At 42.4% G+C, this 21,056-nt stretch overlaps 1 protein-coding gene across 4 annotated transcripts in view; it reads right to left on the bottom strand.

Annotated features, from left to right (window-relative positions):
• Positions 1-21,047, bottom strand: part of KDM1B (lysine demethylase 1B) — a 41,990-nt gene extending 20,943 nt beyond the window's left edge. For 2 of the 4 annotated variants that reach the window (XM_043449645.1, XM_043449646.1), the window contains exons 1-10: positions 20,893-21,047; positions 20,513-20,556; positions 17,036-17,135; positions 16,025-16,152; positions 14,910-14,999; positions 14,250-14,361; positions 12,793-12,909; positions 7,293-7,331; positions 4,560-4,764; positions 1,965-2,149 (exon numbers count right to left, since the gene is read on the bottom strand). In XM_043449645.1, the coding sequence (XP_043305580.1) occupies positions 1,965-2,149; positions 4,560-4,764; positions 7,293-7,331; positions 12,793-12,909; positions 14,250-14,361; positions 14,910-14,999; positions 16,025-16,152; positions 17,036-17,122 (963 nt within the window). In that variant the 5' untranslated portion in view covers positions 17,123-17,135; positions 20,513-20,556; positions 20,893-21,047. Of the gene's footprint in view, positions 1-1,964; positions 2,150-4,559; positions 4,765-7,292; positions 7,332-12,792; positions 12,910-14,249; positions 14,362-14,909; positions 15,000-16,024; positions 16,153-17,035; positions 17,136-20,282; positions 20,489-20,512; positions 20,557-20,892 lie in introns of those variants that run through there. The other 2 variants (XM_043449648.1, XM_043449647.1) reach the window with 2 other exon arrangements.
• Positions 21,048-21,056: the final 9 nt, after the last annotated feature.

Below are 21,056 nucleotides of genomic sequence, written 5' to 3'. Positions count from 1 at the left end.
TAGCCCACCAGGCTCCTCTGTCCATGGAATTCTCCAGGCAAGAACACTGGAGTGGGTGGCTATTCTCTTCTCCAGGGGATTTTTCCAACCCAGGGATCAAACCCTGGTCTCCTAAACTGCAGGCAGATTCTTTACCATCTCAGCTACCAAAAAAACCCCAAAAACCTCCCAGGATAACTGGAATCCACCATTTATCACTAAGATAGAGTAAGACCAAAGGGAGGTCTGCCTGGCGAAGGAAGAAAGGAACAGAAGAGGCACACAGCAATCTGTGTTTTATTACCTACGTTTCCCCTCGCAGAGAATGACCGATACGGGGAGTGTGGGTGCAGCGCACACCGCAAATATATTCCTGACTCAATAAACCACACAACAAAGGCCATTATAGAAACCCAGGCTGCTGTTGGCCCTGGGGTCTGAAAAAGCTGGGTTCTCATCACTGATAAGATGAAGGAGGAACGGACTTAGGAACTTTTCAGGAAAAAAAAAAAAAAAAAAAGACCCTGACCTTGTTTACTCCAAAAGCTTTGGTAAGGGTTGGTTCAGCTCAAAGATTCAAGAGTAAGGTGGCCTCCTCGCAGGCTCGTGAAGTTAGAACAGGTTTGGGCCATGGGGCGCAGAGGCCAGGTGCCCATTCTGGTCTTTCCTCTACTTGTCCCCAACCCCCAGCTCCAAGAGAATCTGATCAAGCACAGGAAGATGACTACAGGCTCAAAATACGAAAGAAACAACATGTACAACACTGGCTTGGATTGCAGCAGCAGATTAAAAAATGTGTTTGTGTTCATGACTTAAAAAAAAAATCATATTTAGTCTGACTCCTTGTTTGTTTTTCTGACTCCTTAAAAGCAGCCATATTTTAGTTTCCCCACTAGAGTATTAAATAGACACATCTTATGATCTTATTACAAATTAAAACAGATCCACACTGACAAGTGGAGGACTTTTTAAATAAGAGTCTTCCACAGCATAAGTCCAATTTCAAAGTCAACTAAAAAGAAATGTCACGAAAAATGAACCCAAGGCTGTTTCTGAAAAATGCATCTTCACAGCTTATTTACAGGAAAATTCTGACCACAGTTTTGTTTTGTTCAGCAAATGTTTACTGAATACCTACTTTAAGGCTGCTGGAGAGGAAATGAGTAACTCTACTTTGCCCAACCCACTCACCTGGGTATAATTCATATCAACTGCATTTATAGCTGTAACTTAATCCAATCATCTAGGGCTGGGGTCTAATTCAATGAAATACCAGAGCAGACCCGGAATATCTTTCTTTAACCAAGATTGGCAGTCTGGCAAAATGTTCTATATTCAGCAGTCATTCAAATAATTGCAGAAGAAATTAATAAATTGGAAAAATACTAGGGTCAGGAAAGACTTTGCTTAAAAAAAAACAACTGTAGTCTCCCCACCCGTCCACCCCCCAATTTATCTTCATCCCTTTCAAGCTAAGTGCTGTTTGAAGTCCCTAACATTCATTCAGTCCCAGAAAAGAACCAATCACTGGTTTCAGACGCTTGAGGATAACAAACCGAGTAAGAATTCCTGCCCTCCAGGGGGTTTATGATCCAATCTTTAATGTTTTATTCTTTTTTCTCCTGGCATTGTCATTGGAACTCCTTGACTTAACTTTGCACTGTACACTCACTCACTAGAGAGTCAAGAATTCTGGTGACACATGGCCTAAAGCACTGGTTCTCGGGTGCTGAGACTCGGCCCCGTTTGGCAATATCTGGAGACATTTTTGGCTATCACACCAGGTGGCGGGGGGGGGTTGCTATGGCATCTAGTGGGTAGAGGCCAGGGATGCTGCCTCAACACCCTACAATGCACAGGACAGCCCCCACACAGAGTATCCACCCAAACGTGTGGTGGAGACACACGGATCTAAAGGAGACCACGCCACTCCTCTAAGAGAAGTCTGTGTCCACGTGCTGCGGGCCAGCCTGCCCTCCACTCACCTTGCAGTTAGTGAACCACAGGGCGAGGACAAGGTTCCTGAGAGCCAGATACATGGTAGGGTCCCGCGAGTACTCCGGGAACTCGTAGAGCTCATCCAGCTCCATCACGTCTGGCCGCACGCACAAGGCTTTGCCGCACTCGTTGGGCTGGTAGAAAGGCTGGAAGTACCGGTTCATGCCTGGAACTGAGGGGAGAAGCAAAGGAGTCAATCTCACAGGCTGTAAATTCCAAATCTGGATAACTATTAGTCACTCAGTCGTGTCTGACTCTTTGCGACCCCATGGACTGTAGCCCGCCAGGTTCCTCGGTCCATCGGATTCTCCAGGCATGAATACTGAAGTGGGTTGCCATTTCATTCTCCAGGGCATCTTCCCGACCTAGGGATCAAACCTGGGTCTCCTGCATTGCAGGCAGATTCTTTACTGTCTGGGCCACCAGGGAAATCTGGGTAAGCTGAAGAGCAGAAACAAAACAAACCAAAAAGGAGGGTCTAGTCAAGCTTCCCGGTCTGTCCTACACAAATGCTTCCGCTTCCTCTGTCCAATTAGACCTGCTAGGTGGAAATTAAAAAATATTTCCCCATTCTTTCTTCACAAATTCAATCTCTGCAGCACAGAAATTTTAAAAAAATTTTTGTTAAAGAAAAACATGTGCTATAAAATCTGCCATCTTAATCATGTTTGAGTGCCGCCGCTGCTGCTAAGTCGCTTCAGTCGTGTCTGACTCTGTGCGACCCCATAGACGGCAGCCCACCAGGCTCCCCAGTCCCTGGGATTCTCCAGGCAAGAACACTGGAGTGGGCTGCCATTTCCTCCTCCAATGCATGAAAGTGAAAAGTGAAAGTGAAGTTGCTCAGTCGTGTCTGACTTGTAGCGACGCCATGGACTGCAGCCTACCCGGCTCCTCCATCCATGGGATTTTCCAGGCAAGAGTACTGGAGTGGGGTGCCATTGCCTTCTCCTTTGAGTGCTACATATTTACATTGTTTCTCAACAGATTTCCAGAATGTCTTCATCTTGCAATCTGTGGTGTTGCAGAAGACTCTTGAGAGTTCCCTTGAACAGCAAGGAGATGCAACCAATCAATCCTAAAGGAAATCAACCCTGAATATTCATTGAAGGACTGATGCTGAAACTGAAGCTTCAATATGTTGGCCACCTGATGTGAAGAGCCGACTCACTGGAAAAGACCCTGAGGCTGGGAAAGACTGAAGGCAGGAGGAGAAGGGGGCGACAGAGGATGAGATGGTCGGATGGCATCATTGACTCCATGGACGTGAGTTTGAGCAAAGTCCAGGAGACAGTGAAGGACAGGGAAGCCTGGTGTCCTACAGGCCACAGGGTCACAAAGAGTTGGACATGACTTAGCAACTGAACAACAACTTCATCTTGCAAACCTGAAATTCCAAACCCAACCGATGCCAAATCCCCATGGAAATATATGTTAAAAGAAACTATTATTGAAGTTTTTCTGATTAGAAGACAGGCTCACAGAAGTAAATAACCAATCACTAACCCCTGATAATCCCTGAGTGGTATTAAACCCAGACTAACCTACGTTCTGCCTCTATGAAAGAAAGAAAAAAAGCCAAAAAAAATGCACTGAAGTGTTTTTTTTCCTACCTGCTTTTCAAGAACATTGTCCCATATCATTAAATATGACTTCCATGGACATACAGTGCTATCTTATTTATTATCTACTCCCCTATTTCTGGGCATTTTGATTTTATCCAATTACTTCACTACTATAAATGCCACACATCTTTGGACTTTTGATAATCTTTCATAATTTAGGATAAATTCCTACATCCAAAGAGGATCTACTGTAAGGTTTTTGATTCACACTGCCAAACTGCCCTTCATATATGTACACACCGACTAATTAGTGTCTGAGGGCCTGTTTCATTCCACCTTTGTTAACACTGGGATTTATCACTTCCGTTGTGATTTCAACCACATCTCGATTTTTGGAGGGTCCAGTGCTACTAGTTAAAATCTTAATAAAAGGCCACGATGTCAAAATCCACTTGCGCCAAAGATGAAGTTTGTTAGTGTGCAGGAGATGATCTAGAATTCTTGCTCGTATACAGAGATTTCTGATGGGAGAATTTTTTAAATCCCTTGAAAGTAAACAGTCATCAATCTGCTTGCCTTGACCTGAAGTTTTTTCAAGAGTGGGTCGTTTTGACTGTAATTATCAATGGCATAATTAGAAGCAGAATGACTCAAAGAGAAAAAAGAAGGGTGGCTCATCGAGTCAAAACTTTCTTCCGGCATGCCAGAGTGAGTAGGCACTATCATCAAATTATGCAGCTATCCAACTTTCAAAGAAATGCTCATTAAACTCCGTAGGTACGATTCCTAGACAAGTGTTACAGGCATTCCCAATGATTAAAGGAAAAATTAACTAATGTATACAAATAATATGAGTGATCCACAGTAAAACCAGATTCATGAAATAACGAGGTGCTTTGTACCAAGTGAACACATTTAAAACAAACAAACAAAAAAACCATCTTTTCCATTCTGCTCACCCACACATTTCCAGGGCAAGGGAGGGGAGGGAAGGCAGGGAGGGCCAGGCCCAGCGCTCACCCAGCACAGAAGGGACCGCCTTGGGGTGCTCCAGCTTCCCGGGGCTGGTGTCGCTGGCCACGCGGTGCGTGCTGGTGCAGGACGGACTCATGCCCACGCAGTCTGGGTAGTAGGCCGAGAGCAGGGGAGCAGCCACGCTGCCTTTCAGCAAAGGAGGTAAGATGAGCATGGAGTACCACCAGTGGTTGGACACTTCCGACACTCTCTGCAAGGGGGCAGAGCAAGACAAACAGGGACAATGGCGGACGAGAGATGGACATGCAGGCTCCACCAAGGACAGAGGGTTCTCGTTCTGTCATTCATTCTCATTCATCCTCCACCCTGTCCTTTGCCTTTGCTCAGTCCTAGGCCAGAGTCCTGCACAGGCAGACTGAGAAATAAAGATCCCTGATGAGATCTGGAGAGCATGTTTCTTAAGCCGAGTTCCTTCAGATCTACAGCAAGAGGTCTCCCTTTCCCCCCGGGAAAAAACTCCACCAACACCAGGTAAGTCTTTTTTTTTTTTTCTGGCTGCGTCCTGTAGCATAAGGGATCCTAGTGCTTGACTAGGGATCAAAAGCATGCCCCCTGCATTGGGAGCACAGAGTCTCAGCCACTGGACCACCAAGGAAGTCCCAACATCAGATAAGTCTTAATGGTGCCTCCACTGACTCTCCAGGAAGCCTAGGTTTGTTTAAATCTGACACGAGGAACTTCCTTCTGTTCAGGAATCATTTATCACCTGGCCCTTCCCCCCTTTTAAACTTAGGATCTAAAGCTAATGGAAACTGCAAAATTCAGCAAAAAAACAAAAAAATTCTCTGAAGAAGCAGTCAAATATTACTGCTTTTTGCCAGAGGTTACGAAAAATTTTTTTCAGAGGGAAAAATACATGACAATCAGCAAAATAAGATGCTCCGTGTAGACTGAACTGAAGAAGTTATTTTTGGTCTTAAAATATGTGATCATATTCCAGATTTTGAATTAACATATGGAGTCATTCGATCAAAGCAGCCTGGTGATGACTGTTGTGATAAAAATAAAATTTACCTGCTTCTAAAGCAACACTGCCAGAAATCCTATACTAGGCAGATTTTGCTAAACATGATCTTAAATGTATGCTCCAGGAATTCTAGGAATCTAATAGAGGAGAACCCTGGGCTCGGGAACCCTCTTGATGTTAGTTCTCCAGTCTCCAAGCAAATGCCACCTGCCATCAAGCTGTGGTTTATGAATTAAAAGATGCATTATTTGCCCTTCAGATTTCAGAGTCCAAATCTCAGGCAAGCATTTTCTCAGCTTACTACAAGCCCCAACATCCCTCATAAATTATTCCCAGCTGGTTCACACTTTTTTTTCTTTTTTTGATGCAGACCTTTTTTTTTTTTTTTTTTTTACTTATTAAATCTGCTACAATATTGCTTCTGTTATATACCTTTTGTGTTTTTGGCCATGAGGCATGTGAGATCTCAGCTCCCCGACCAGGGATCAAACCCCCACCTCCCTTCGCACTGGAAGGCAAAGTCTTAACCACTGGACCACCAGGAAAGTCCCTCACACATTCATTTTACTTGCCTGGTCCCTGATAGCTTTTCAGTTTGCTATCTTTGTCCTTAAGGCTTGTTTTAGGTTTGGCTACCCTTGACCAGCCTGTGCTGGACCAAAAAGAAGGAAAGTTCCATTTCATAAACCTGCCCCAGAGTCTTTCTTAACTGAAGACAAAAATAAGTAACTGGCATATGAACATCCAGGGACTCTTCTGAACTTTTTAAGGTTCTTAGAATATGGCCTCTGTCCTAAAGTTCAGATTCCTTGAGAGCACAATGGTCTGAACACTAGGGGAAATACTCATAAAGTAATTTTTTAAACTGTATTTAAAGTTATTTTTTCCTTTGTTTCTATAATGTCATCTCATTTACCCTGAATCTGGAAATTATCTGGGCCACTGCTTTACTGTAGAAATGTTTGAGGGTACAGTTATTTATTTTTTTTATGTGGGTATATGTGTGTGTCCCACACAGCCCTTTATGTAACAGAACAGACATGCCAGGGGTCAGTTCTCCCTCTGCCTGAACATCAATCACATTCCCTGAGTTTCACATCTAGAAAAGCCACAAACTAACAATCTGAATCACTGTCATGCAGAATAACTCAGAAACTCATAATTAAAAAAAAAAAAAAATCATCTTCTGAAATAGCCGTTGGATCTGGCTCTGTGACAAAACCAGTCAGCTCAGGGAGCAAAGTTTCCTAAGACAAGCGACACGTGGCGAGGCTCTGCCAGCTGCTGCCCCTTCCACATCTGGGCAGAGACGGGACAAAGCAGTTACGCTGAGGTCAGAATAACACGAGAACCCTCTCACAGCTGAATCTGGGCCAAGACCATCAAATTATGGGCCTCTTGTTCGTTTCCTGGAACGATTCAAGTGGCGAGAAGGTCATAAATTCCCCCTTGGAAAACAAGTATAACAAGTCTGATACTTGTAGGAAGGCACGGCGTCAGTTTCTGCCTTTTTATTTCCTTTAAATATAAAACAATAAAATTTTTGTGGTTTTTTTTTTTCAAGTTGGGTGAGGATCATTCATAACACCATTCCTGCTAGCATTTTCATCACATAGTTAACACGTGAGATTAAAAAACCTTTGATCAGCAACCAAATAAAGACACTCATAACACTGTTACTGTGTCTTACTTATCATACTTATCACTGAAAGTGTGATGCAGGCTAATCTGAAACGTGTAGAAATACTCACTAGATCCTCTGGGAGGGAACAATGGTCTGAGGTCTCAGGCTGCAAAAACAAGACAAAAAGTATTAATTAGGTTTAATTATAAAATACAGTCTTTTTTTTTTCAAAGATTCATTGATGTGGACCATTTTTAAAGTCTTTATTGAATGTGTTATACTATTGCTTCTGGGTTTTTTGGCCTCAAAGGATGTGGGATCTTAGATCCCTGACCAGCACTCGAATGTATATCCTCTGCATTGAAGGTGAAGTCTTAACCACTGGACCGCCTGGGAAGTCCCTAAAATACAGTCATAAGTGTCAGTTTACCTTTAATAAGATACCTCTTTTCATCAATTAGATTGGAAAAGAGAAAGTGTGATAAAACACCCACATGAGCGAGGGTGCGAGGAAGACAGCTCCTCTTGCAAGGATGTCCTTGGTGGCAACCTACAACAATATGTAATAATTCTGGAGAACAATCTGACAAAATATGAAACCTTTAAATGCATGATAATTTGGCATTATCTTGTATAACTGAAGATGTACATACTACGATCAGTTCCACATCCACAAATTCAGTCAGCCTCGGATTAAAATATATTCAAAAAAATTGCAGAAAGTTCCAAAAAGTAAAATCTGAATTTGCCGTGCACCAGCAACTATTTATATAGAATTTACATTATATTAAATATTAAAAGTAATCTACAGATGAACTAAAGTACACGAGAGGATGTGTGTAGGTTACATGCAATACTATGCCATCTTATACAAAGGACTTGAGCATCTTCAGATTTTGATATCTGCAGGGTCCTGGAATCAAGCCCTGCAGATATGACTGCATTATGCCCAACAATTCTAGTCTTACTATACAGACATATCTCAGAGACATCGTGGGCTCAGTTTGAAACCAACCATTGCAATAAAGCAAGTGTCACAATAGAAGTGACTCAAAAGAATTTTTTGGTTTCCCAGTGCATATAAAAGTTATGTTTACACTTACTGTAGTCTATTAAGTGTGCAATAGCTTAAAAAAAAAAAACCTGCACATACTTTAATTAAAAAATACCTCAGGGACTGCCCTGATGGTCCAGTGGTTAAGAATCCGCCTGCCAAGCAGGGGACAGGGGTTTGTTCCCTGGTCAGGGAAGATCCCACATGCCTTGGGGCAACTAAAGCCAGTGTGCTAAAACTACAGAGCCCCAGTGCCCCAGAGCCCTTGTGCCAAAACGAAGACTCAGCACAGCCAAAAATAAAAAAATAAATAAAGTAAAAATACTTTACTGCTAAAAATGCTAACCATCATCTGACACTGCAGAGTTGTCACAAAGCTTCAATTTGTAAAAAACGCTTATCTGTGAAGCGCAAAAAAGCAAAGTGCAATAGAACAAGGCATGACTATATTTTCTAGAGAGACGCTCGTCCACATCGCACCAAGAAAAGGATTAGAAAATGCTCGAAGAAGCACAGTTTGTAAGAGAGAAAACCTAAACACAAACCAGAAGTCCATCAAGAGTAGAAGGCAGAAACAAACTGTACTACAGTCAAACAATGGTACGGCAACGAGAGTAAACTGCTACACACTCCATGCATGGATGCACCTTCCAAACATAAGAGTGAGTTGAAAGAAGCCACACCCAAAAGCATGCATATTGTATTATGCTATTTACATAAAGTTCAACGGGAAGCAACATCCACAGTGTTGTAAGTTGGAAGGGTAAGTAGGGACCTATAGCCACACCACCCTGAAAACTCCTGTCCTCTCTGATCTCAGAAGCTAAGCGGGGTCAGGCTGGTTAGTATTTGGATGGGGGAGAAGAGGAAGTTAAGTAGTTACTCTGGGCAGGGGGAAGGGATGGACTCTTTAAGGGAAAGGCGGTGCAAGGGTGCTTCTGAGAGGCTGGTCAATTTCTTTACTGTTCAGTTCAGTTGCTCAGTTGTGTCTGATTCTTTGTGACCCCCATGGACTGCAGCACGCCAGGCTTCCCTGTCCATCACCAACTCCTGGGGCTTGCTCAAACTCATGTCCATTGAGCTGGTGACGCCATCCAACCATCTCATCCTCTGTTGTCCCCTTCTCTTCCTGCCTTCAATCTTTCCCAGCATCAGGGTCTTTTCCACTGAGTCAGTTCTTCGCATCAGGTGGTCAAAGTTTTGGAAGCATCAGTCCTTGCAACGAATATTCAGGGTTGATTCTTTTCAGATGGACTGGTTGGATCTCCTTGCAGTCCAAGGGACTCTCAAGAGTCTTCTCCAACACCACAGTTCAAAAGTATCAATCCTTTGGCGCTCAGCTTTCTTTACTGGGACCTGGCTAAATGCGGACTCTGAAAATTCACTGAGCTATGGCATTTTGATGTGTGCTTTCTGTTTGTATATTTCAATTTAAAAAGTTACCTAAATAAACTGAAGATTGGCATACCATATGGTCTGGGAAATCTAGCCCTTGGAATATATTCCAGAGAAACTCTTTGCACGTGTGCACGAGGAAAACTGGAACAGGAAATGACAACCCACTCCAATATTCTTGCTGGAGAATTCCACGGACAGAGGAGCCTGGTGGGCTACAGTCCACGGGGTCGCAAAGAGTCGGACATGACTCAGCACAGCACAGCACGGGAGAGACATGAAAGACCACGAGAGAACAAGAGAACAGACACGCTAAGGTAGATCCACAGCGAAATTACACAGCAGGGACAAGTAATGACTCAGAGCTGCAGGCATCAACACGGAGGCAACCGAAAAGCCTCAGTGTTAAGGAAAAGAAGAAAGCTGCAGAAGAACGCAAACAACAGGGTACAATTTCCAACCAACATAAAATATGCAAAACTTCACATGTTATTTAGGGCTTCATACATATGTATCAACTCAAAAACAAAAAGCAGAGGAATAATAAATACGAAATTTGAAACACTGCTTGCTCTTGCAGGAGAGGCAGAGGAAGATAACCACTGAGGGGCACCTCGGGAGTGACGGAGGCACCGGTCACGCTGTTTCTAAAGCTGGGTGTGGGGACACGGTGAGTGTTCAACTTTATTCTTTACTCCTTACACACAAATTATAAATCCTCTTGTGGGTCCAAGAATTATTTCAAATTAAAACAGCTTGATAGGACTTCCCTGGAGGCACAGAATATAAGAATCTGCCTGCCAATGCAGGGGACACGGGTTCCGTTCCTGAGCTGGGATGATCCCACATGTCTCGGAGTAGCTAAGCCCGGACGCCACAGCTCCTGAGTCAGAATTCTAGAGCTCATGAGCCACAACCACTAAGCCTACAGGCTGCAACTACTGGAGCCCGTGAGCCTAAGCCCGTGTCTGCAACAAGAGAAGGCACTGCAACGCGAGCGAGGCCCTTGCACTGCAATGAAGAGTAGCCCCCGCTCACCACTACTACAGAAAGCCTGTGCCCAGCAAGGAAGATCCAGGCCAGCCAAAAATAAAAATACATAAATAAAACATTAAAAAACTGGATATGCTCTTTGACAGTAATGTCATTTCTCAGAATGGATCCCACAAATACACTAAAAACCAGCACAGGCACGAAGCTATTCACTACAGCGCACTCACTGACGCTAAACGTTTAAATGTCACCTAAATGCCCTTCGACCACGCCAAATTCATCACGATCTATCCATTCAGTGGACTATGTATTATACAGTCTTTACAGGGAAAGAGATCTTTATGGACTGAGACGGAAGCATCTTCAAGATATATTAAATGACAATTAAATGATACATTAAGTGAGCTGCAAACAGTGTGCGTTGTTTGCTACCATTCTTTTTAATGTTGTTTTACAAATAATCCTTTCCAGATTCTGTCCTTGACAGAGGACCAAGCTGAAAACCAAAGGGACTCTGAGTCGATAAACACCATTTAAATAAATATTTCAAAAGTTGAGGCTATAGACGGTAATCAGTCAGAATGGAGCTAGAGGGTCTTCAAGCGAGGATTTCTTGGGCAGAGGGGATTTAAAAGATATGATACCATCCTTAGAGGCTATGATCACTCTGAGCTATACTTCTTTAAACCTTTAAAAAGTAGTTTAGATATTTGTTTCCAGTGCTTTAAAAAAAAATGTGCCCTACCATAAATACATAATGAGAGCATAAAGAAAGTTCCAGTAGCATAAATGAATCATTAAGAGTTGTTATCTATCAGAGTGGGAAGAAAGTGATGGTTTAAAGGGGACTTTCATTTTTTATTTACATATTGTGTGTGTGCATGTACTTACATATGCGCACATATGTTCAATTTACTTTTTTAAACCTGAGGTTATATTTATGTAATGCTTATGTAAAATTTAAAACTATAGAAAACAGAACTCCTAAATATTCATACCATTTTTCTCACCAGTTTACTTTGCAAAATCTTTCAAATATACTTATAATAATTATGAGTCACTTCAATAATATTTGTATCTTAAATCCCAGGGTTTGAAAAACTTGATCATAAACTTTATAAAGCTTTTCAAATGTTTCTCATTCATTCTTTAAAGCAGAATTTGAACTAAGAAAATATTTTGCTGGTGATAAATGCATATCTGTGAATACATTAGTACCACAAACCACTGAATTATATACTTTAAGAGGGTGAATTTTGTGAATTAAGCTATGTGAATTAAGTCAAAATTTTCAGAAAGGAAAACCATCTTGCATCTGAGATTACAATTCCAAATATTCTTTAATGTACTGATAAAACAAGACACACTCTATAGATGAATGCTTTAACACTCTGAAGCAATTAGCACATTTTTCAACGCTAAGCAATTGTCAGATCTCCAAAGAGGCACAATATACCAATTAAGAAAGACTGCTAATAGCCCAAACATATGGTTATTGTCGTTCAGTCGCTAAGTCGTGTCCGACTCTTTGCAAACCCATGAACTGCAGCATGCCAGGCTTCTCTGTCCTTCACTATCTCTCTGCATTTCTGTCTACTGAGCCCAAACATATATTCATCCTTTACTCTTTACTAATAGGATCCTAATTTTGATGCTGCTATGAAAGATTTCCCTCCAGTTATAAAATATAAAACATGCAACAGTTATGGAATATCTTCTTCCTTTGTCCCCACTGTTGTTCAGAGTAGCTGTGAGATCCTATCCTGCCCAAAGAGCTATAAATAGAAATCTACTGTTGGAACTTCCAGGAAAGCTCCTGGTTTCCCAGTAAAAGAAGGAGAGACTTGGCTTATGATACTCCAGCCTTTCCCATCTTTTCTACTTTGAACTTGGAATGATGGCTGACAGTGCAATAATGATCTTGTGAGAGAGCTGGCAACTAGAAGGAGAATTCCCTGGGCAACTATACCAACTCTGGACCGCCTGCTTCTAAACTGTCTATAATGAGAGAAAAATAAAAGCCTTAATCTGTTAAGCTATTGTAGTGGAGGTTCTCTTATACATGGGACAGTACCATCCTGATACAATGATCAATACGATGAAGGAAAAGTATACATCATTACTATCGACTGACAACTAAACTAACCCATCAATGAATTCAAGCAGAAAACCAAAGACATCTTACCTTAACAGCAGTATTTGGTTTCATACCACAACGGTAGGTCTTTGCTATCTGGGGAGTCAGCTGGATCTCCTTGGTAAGCTGCCTCCATTTCCTACACTCAGGTTTTGTACATTGAACCTAGATGGAAAGTAAGAAGTCAAGGTCAATGAGTTAGCACCTCTTAAGTGAGCATTTCTTCCATCTCTTCCTTGGCCATCTCCTCCACATAATTTGGGTTAACAAAGGTTCCTCATTCCATCAAATGCATGAGGTTAAGTGAAAGAAGCCAAATGTAAAAGGTCACATACTGCCTGATTCCTTTATATAAAGCATCCAAAATGGAAAATTCATTAAGACAGAAAGCAGATTCGTGGTTGCCAGGGGGTGGGGGTAGGGAGGAATGGGAGGTAACAGCTGAATGGGCACAAGTCTCCTTTGTGGATGATGAAAATGTTCTGGAAATAGATATAGGTGGGGATTGGACCACACTGTGAATGTACTGAATGCCGTTGAGTTGTACACTTTAAAATGGTTAATTAAAAAAACTTTTTAAATTTGTTTTTTAATTGGAGGATAATTGCTTTACAATGTGTTGGTTTCTGCAGTACAACAATGTGTATCGGTCAAAAGTGTGTGTGTGTGTTCTTCCCTCTTGAGTCTCCCTTGTGAATTTTTTGTGAATTTAACGTTATGTAAATCTCACTTCAATTAAGAAAAATTTTAAGGTATGCAGAGAAAAGCTCAAGTTACCTATAACATTAAATAAATTATCAAATAATTTTTTTGGCAAATAATGTATTGAATGATGGTATATTTATATTATATATACAATCACTAAAGTGTGTTTTCAAAGAATGGCTAAATAGAAAAAATAAAGTTAAATTAATTTAAAAAACCTAAAAAAGCTACTAAAAACTTACATGCAAAGCATGATTCTAAACCTAATTAGGATTTGCATACAAAGCGTGAAATTGTGTTTAAATAAACACAGAAAAACACGAACAGAAAAAAAGAAGAGAGATATGGACCAACTTAGCAATGGCTATCACCAGCTGGCAATGAGTCTTTAGTTTCTTCTTTACACTACAGGTCAAGTTAGGTGATTTTTCCACAAAAATAAAAAATTCCTTTAATAGTTACAGAAAGAATAAATGGAATTAAAGAAAACTTTCCTAAAAATTGGAATTTTCATCCATTCCTTCTGCATTTAGTGCTACAAATGCTTTTGCTGTTGTTTAGTTGCTCAGTTGTGTCCAACTCTTTGTTACCCTGTGGACTGTAGCCTGCCAGGCTCCTCTGTCCATGAGATTACCCAGACAAGAATGACTGGAGTGGGTTGCCACTTCCTTCTCCAGGGGATCTTCCCGACCCACAGATCAAAGCCCTGTTTCCTGCTTGGCAGGTGGACTCTTTACCCTGGAGCTACCAGGGAAGCCCTACAAATGCTTCACAAAATAATACAGTTTTATCTTTTTTACCCAGTAGGGGAGCTGCTGGTCTGCCATGAAAGCTTTGGGACTAGGTTCAGTTTTTCCATTGCTTGTCCATATTTTTTTCCATGTAGTATATTTGTCATATCCATCCTTATGGCTGAAAAACAATAAAAATAAATATATCAAACAATAAGCTATTCAGGTTTTCAAAACAGGAGGCAGATAGAAATCTTATGTGAAGGACTTAACTAGCCATATTATAAGTGGGGAAGGGTAAGTTATCATAGCACCCATAAAACAGGTTGCATTTTTAGTATCTAAAACTATCAAGAAGGGATGGTTACTCTGTCCAGCACCCTCTAGCTGTCAGAATTCCCGACAAAATCTTTTCATTCCTGCCCCTTTGCATTGGCATAGAAGAGCAAAGCAGCTCCTAAATTCTTCAGAATTTGTGAACTACAGAGAGTAACTGTCTCATGGCAGATGCTTTCTGAGCTCTGAGTGTGCACACACAAGCATACACATATGCAAATGATTGCATCAAAGTTCTAGCACACCTGTAGTCAGCCCAGGTATGGATAAAATAGTGAAATAATTCAGTAACCAGGGGAGGGCGGTGCTTAACCATCTGACCCCCTCCACTGCCCACTGCCCAAGCCACCATCCCTTCCACCCCGGAAAACTCCAACAATTACCAGAACAAACCTTCTGTAGTAATGGTCAAAGCATTCATTACAGAAATGCTCCCCACAGGAGAGGTGATACCATCGGGACGTGTAGCCATTTTTGGCACATCTGAAAAGAGCAAAAACAGATAGCTTTGGTAACGAATAAACACTTCTCACTTTTTTTTTAACATTTATGAAAGACCTCCTATGAGCCCATTTTGCCTTACCTTCACTTAGAATCCTAATGACCAAGAGATTACAACAGAAGAAATGGAATTGTTGACTGACACAGAACAACACATGTGGAAGACACAGGGACTTAGATCAGTGGTACCCAGCTGCCTGCTCATCAAAAGGGCCTGGGACTTAGTTTTATCAGGACTCCAGGGAGTGATGATAGGGTTTTAGGACATGATAGATGGGATGGCCGTGGGCTTGCCGCATGTGTGTGAAGGAGGGAAGTGTGGTCTCTAGTAGCAACATCTGGAAAGCTGGGATTGGGCCACCCCGTGGGCAATCTGGCAAATAAAACCTGCCACGCAGCCAGTAATGTAGCAAAAGAGTGAACTATAAAGCCACTATGAACACTAAGACCACCACTTCTTTGTGATTTAAAAAAAAGAAAGAATTTGTTTTCCAGGTTTCGTTGAATCTTAACTGAAGATTTTTTTCCACTGGAAGTAAAAGGTCAAGCTTGGATCATCCCAACAAAAATGGCAAGAGTGCAGTTAGCTACGTAGTTTGAATGAGCCCCGTATGTATCTTTGGAGGAGGAGGTATGCTCTAAGACGGAGAAAAGCAGCCCAGAGAAATAAGCAAACATTGGTCTCTGTAGGAAGCTCAAGGTTCTCTCTACTCCCCCCTTACCTCTTACCCCATCGCATCCTCAAGCTATCACCCGTTCCCGACCACCAGAGGTACAACTATGGGGGATGCGACGTGAGCACAGGGGGCTGGTCGATGTGCAGAGCTGATACAGGCTAGTATCAGCCAGTAGGGAGTGAATAGCGGGGTACGATGTGTACAAAATGTACCGGCAATGTCTCTACTGCGGGATAGCAGTATCTCTATGTATCTTTAGGAAGGCTATCTTTGAGGATGAACGTGCTCATTGGCAGGAAGGTGAGGCCAAGACACGCCGTCTAAACAGACCTTTCAGAAGTACTTGCAAAGCACACAGGACACGTGGCCGTACAGCCTGCTTTTTCACATTTCCTGTACTTTTTCTCTGACCCACCATCTTCATCCTCATCCGTCGTCTCCGGGGCCTTTTTCTTCACCTGAGAAAGAACCAGCTGAGGTTAAGATCAACACTGGCCACGGCCCAGGGTGGAGGTGGTGGGAGGTTTACTCCTGAAATCACTTCCAGGTTAGAAGTTCTAAGTGTGAAGATCAACAGCATCCTGGTAGTGGGGTAGAGGCTGATGATAACAGCAATTTCCTTGAGACTGCACTGTGCAAACAATTCACTAATCTGCTAGAAATTTGGAACCAGCACTTCGACAACAGGTCTCTGAGTAGAGACCGAAAATGCATTCGAGCTTCTTTTAGGAAAAAGCTGTTTCAACTCTACTTCAATACTGATTATCTAACCCAGATAGTCTAACCAATAAAAAATTGAAAAAAAAATTTTGTACACGGTATCATAAAAAATGAAAGCCACTTTCAAATTAAGACTGTTCTCTTTGCTTAGAGAAGTTCTATCCTCTCAGTATTAAAAACTACAATAAAAATCTGTAGACAAATTCTAGAGAAAGAATTACATCATTCAGTATTTTCCTTTTAAAAAAAATGGCCCTACGAGAAAGACGGCAGTGAGTAAGCCACCAACAGCACCCAACCAACCATTACAAGCTGAGGTCTAAATTCCTATGAATGACATCAAGCCAAGCATGATCTGGCCCCAGCTCACATCCTGGAGGCAACCACACAGCTGAACACCCTCTGCTGATTCACAGCAATGCCTTTATCTCCGCCAGATAAGCTTTTTTTTCCTACATTCTATCACTTTATCACACTGGAAGTCCCAAGGTGAATTTTTCCACTAGACTGCAAGTTCCTTGAGGGCTGGAATTCTACTCTTTCATCTCTAATTCTTCAGTCCCAATCACAGTAAGTTTGTTGGCTCAAAACAGGGCCAATGAATGAACAAGTAAGCGCTACCTGCCTACCGGAACTCCTCAAAGGAAGGCTATCTGGAGAATGATCAAAAGATGCTTTTTTCTTCGTTCTCCCCCGTGAGGTCGCCATTGTATCAGAAAATCTGTCAAAAACAAAACAAAACAAAAAACAAACCAGAAAACATTAAATAAGAGCATCTGCTAACACTTTCAACACTCTGGAGTCAAGTTATTAAGTAGTTTTGGTGGTAAGAGTGCATGCCCTACAGTTAGATGGCCTGAGTGTGAAACCACTGCTTTCAAGTTATTTAAGCTAAGACTAAGCCTCAGCGTTCTCATATATAAAATGGGCACAACTAGTGTGTACCTTAGTATTGGTGTGAGGATTAAGTAAAATAATTGAAAGCACCAGGCCTAGTATAAGTACTCAATAAATGTTACCCATTAGTAGTACATACATTTTACATATATACAGAAATGAATAACCTATAAACAAAAGACACTACTGTTTATAAAATTCAATGAATAAAGCTATCTTATTTTTGTTTATGTTCCTCTCTTTCTCACTATGTCTTAGTTCCCAAATTTTGATCTATTTTACTTTAAAAAGTATACGGGCTTCCCTTGTAGCTCAGTCGGTAAAGAATCTGCCTGCAATGCAGGAGACCTCAGTTTGATTCCTTGGTTGGGAAGATCCCCAGGAAAAGGAAATGGCAACCCACTCCAGTATTCTTGCCTGGAAAGTCCCATGGAAACAGGACCCTGTAGGCAGGCTACAGTCCGTGGGGTGGCAAGAGCTGGACACGACTTAGCGACGAAACCACCACCCACCACCATACTTTAAAAAGAAAAAGCATTCATTCCTTCTCAGTAAAACCCAACAAATAAATCTCAGGCACACTATCTGGTCACTATTGAATATAGGAATCTGGGTTAGGCAGTCACTGGACAAATTGAGTTCTCAAACTAGTTTAATCACAGCACAGTTAAAACATTAAGAATCAAAAGTCTACACAAAAACATAATGCATAAATCCATGAATGATTAAGACTTGTCATCCTAGCATTTTTTTTCAATTAACTTAAATAAGGAATGAAAAATGCTTAGCATAACTAAGTACTCTCTAGTATAGGGATCCTACAGTTATCAGACATCTCCTTCCCTGATCTGTAATCAACTTTAAATATAATCACTCCACACACATACTCACAATAGCATGAGAAATAAATAGGACATACCTACAGATAAGGAATTGAAAGTGGAATTTGAAAGTGGAGAAGTGTTGTTATCTTAAGATACAAATCCCACATATATGATCCTAATCTTGGGGAAAAGCTTTGAAGGGCTTGTAATCCTATTGCTTCACTATAAACTGTGATCCTACTATTGACACTAACATTTGTAAGTGCACTTTTTATGGATTATGAACATCACATGTAAAAACTTTCAATCTGCCATCTACATCAACTTTGAGAAATCTTGACACCAGCGTTATGGATGGTTTTTCTTTGACTCAGTCTTCACTTTCTCAAAACCATTATGTTAGTACACAAACAAATATACTGTATACATTTCTGAAATGCATTACAGCTCTTAGCCATTTAAAAAATTGCCATTAGTCCTACAGCACTCATTATGTAGCTGGATAAAGCTCTAGCGGTTTTAAAAGCACTACTGTCTACATTAATTCTTATACCCTAAGAAGGGCTTCTGGCTCACATTTTCAAAATAATTTACAATCTCTTTACGTAAAACATATAACCTACATTATTCATAAAATGAACCACAAATAAAACATATGTAAACATGTACACTGTATATGTTAAGTATTGCAGCAAAAATATTTGAGTCTAATGTGCAGTTTAGGAATGCAAATAAAATCAGTTCAAGTAACATTTGACCGTGTTACCTGGGAATGCAAGCACTCTCAAAAGAAAGCATGATTTCTGGAAATTTCATCAAACATTTTAACCCAACTGTATACTGAAAAACATATTTTTGATTGCAAAAGAATGATGTAATCCAAGAAATGGTTAAGAGGAAATGAAAACATTAGCTATGAAAGCCGTTAAGAAATCTGTGTGGTCTGGGAAAAATATGATTGAAGATTTTCAGAGTAGTACATTTTCACCTTTAATTATAAAATTAACAGTTATGTAGCTTCATTCTTTTTTGACACTGTAATTTCTTTATTTTCACTGTTGCTGGGTTCTTGGGGCCTCAAATGGAGGGAAAAGTTTTAAGTTGGGAGGACTACAGTTACTTATGCTTTTAAATATAATCTTAGAAATACTGACCAAGTGTTAGTAACAAATTAGTATACTGGAAGTGCTTTCCTGCCTGGTTCTTCAAATTAATAAACACACCTAACTTTAAATATAATCAATTTGTTTCAGGTTCAGTATGACCTTATAAATATAGTTCTTCCTAATTTTAAATTCGTAGCTTTGGTTTTCTCTTAATATGACAAAAGAAAGGGAAAAATGGTTGGGGGGTTACCTAAAGATGTGTTAAAATATCAATGTCTAGATTTCTAGTTTAGTAAGTTCCAAGATTTTTTCAGAAGTAACTTATTCAAAAAACTTTAAAAAAAAAAACCCGCACAGAATCCATAAAAATATGAATTAAAGGACTTCAGGTTGGAATAAAAATGTATAGTGGTATTAGCATAATTTCTCGAAACTGGACAAACTACTAGAAACTTCTCCGGAGACAACAGGAGCAAAAATTTCCCTTCGGACCACTTAAAACTGCACCCACAAGAATCAACTTTCAGACATATGGATCCAGTTCAATTGCCCGAACCCTTTGTTGACGACTTTCTCTGCACGGAGGATAATTAATTATTGATGGTCATTTTCTCCGGTACCTCCTGAAGAAAACCTTCCCTCCCATTCACCTTTCTTCCACTAAAGTCGGTTTAAAAAAAAAAAAAAAAAAACACCAACCAACCGAAGTAAAAGCCCTGAGCTGTGTGTGCAGAGGTGGAGCGACCGATCCCCCAAACGAAGTGGTGTGGACGCCTGCACGCTCTCCCGAGGGAAGGCCTGGCCTCCATCTGGCTAGGTTCCAGGTCACAGAACCCCCAACTCGCTACAGCTGGGCCTGTCTCTTCCTTCCTCTTTCACCTGCCAGCTGCTGGGCTGTTGACTAACAGTTACCGAAATCGGGCCGCCCCCTCGGGGTCTTGGGTCCCGGAGGAGTCACCCCAGCAACCTGGCAATGCCGATCGCGTCTTAACGCGTGGTGCCTGCGCTGCAGTCCAGCTAACAGCACCTGCGAGGCCGTACCGGCTTCTCGCCGCCACGCTCTCAAAGCCGGGAGGCAAGCGACGGAGTTCCAGCCCCCGGACGGTGGGCACCCTCTTCCTCGCAGCAGCCTCTCCCCGGGTGACAGGGCTCTGACAGCCCCCAGGAGGGAGCCCCCAAAGGCTCCCTGTGCCAGCGGCAGCCGCCTCGCTTTCCGAAAAGCTCTCTCGACTCCTCCGAAGTCGGAGAAGCCGCAGCCTCCCCAGGCTCACCTTTGCGCTGGAGGCGTGCAAGGAGTCGCGGGGAGACGGCACCCCTGTACAGAAAGCAAACATTGTGGGGAGGGGGATTAACCCGCAACACCGCGAGGAAGCGGGGAAGCCGGTCGCTCCAACACCCCAGGCCAGGAATCCACCCCCCCGCCCCCATTCCTCGGGCTGGGACCCTCCCCCGCACCCCTCGCCCCTTTCCAACCCGGGGACGGAGGTAGAGCCCCAAGGGACCAGTCCACCTCCCACCCGGGCGAGGAGCGCGGCTCAGGGGCAGGAGAGCTTGCACCCCGGCCAGGCTGCTTTGTGCAGAGCTGTCACCAGAAATCCGCCGCCGCCCCCACGCCCGCCCCCGGAGCCGCGAGTCCCCCCCGCCCCCCCACCTCGGAGCGCGGGCGAGACCGAGCGCGCCGCCCCGGGCTGCGGGCGCCTCTCCGGAGCCGCGCGCCGCGCGCACAGGACAGCAGGATCCGCGCCGCGAGCCGCAGCCCCAACTCGGCCGCCGCCGCCGCCGCCGCCGCTTCCGCCCCTGTCACGACGTGACCCG

The sequence above is a fragment of the Cervus canadensis genome, chromosome 28 (assembly GCF_019320065.1).
Source record: "Cervus canadensis isolate Bull #8, Minnesota chromosome 28, ASM1932006v1, whole genome shotgun sequence".
NCBI classification, from domain to species: domain Eukaryota; kingdom Metazoa; phylum Chordata; class Mammalia; order Artiodactyla; family Cervidae; genus Cervus; species Cervus canadensis.
The sequence above is the reverse complement of the archived record's forward strand: the minus strand, read 5'-3'. Positions and strand labels throughout refer to the sequence as shown.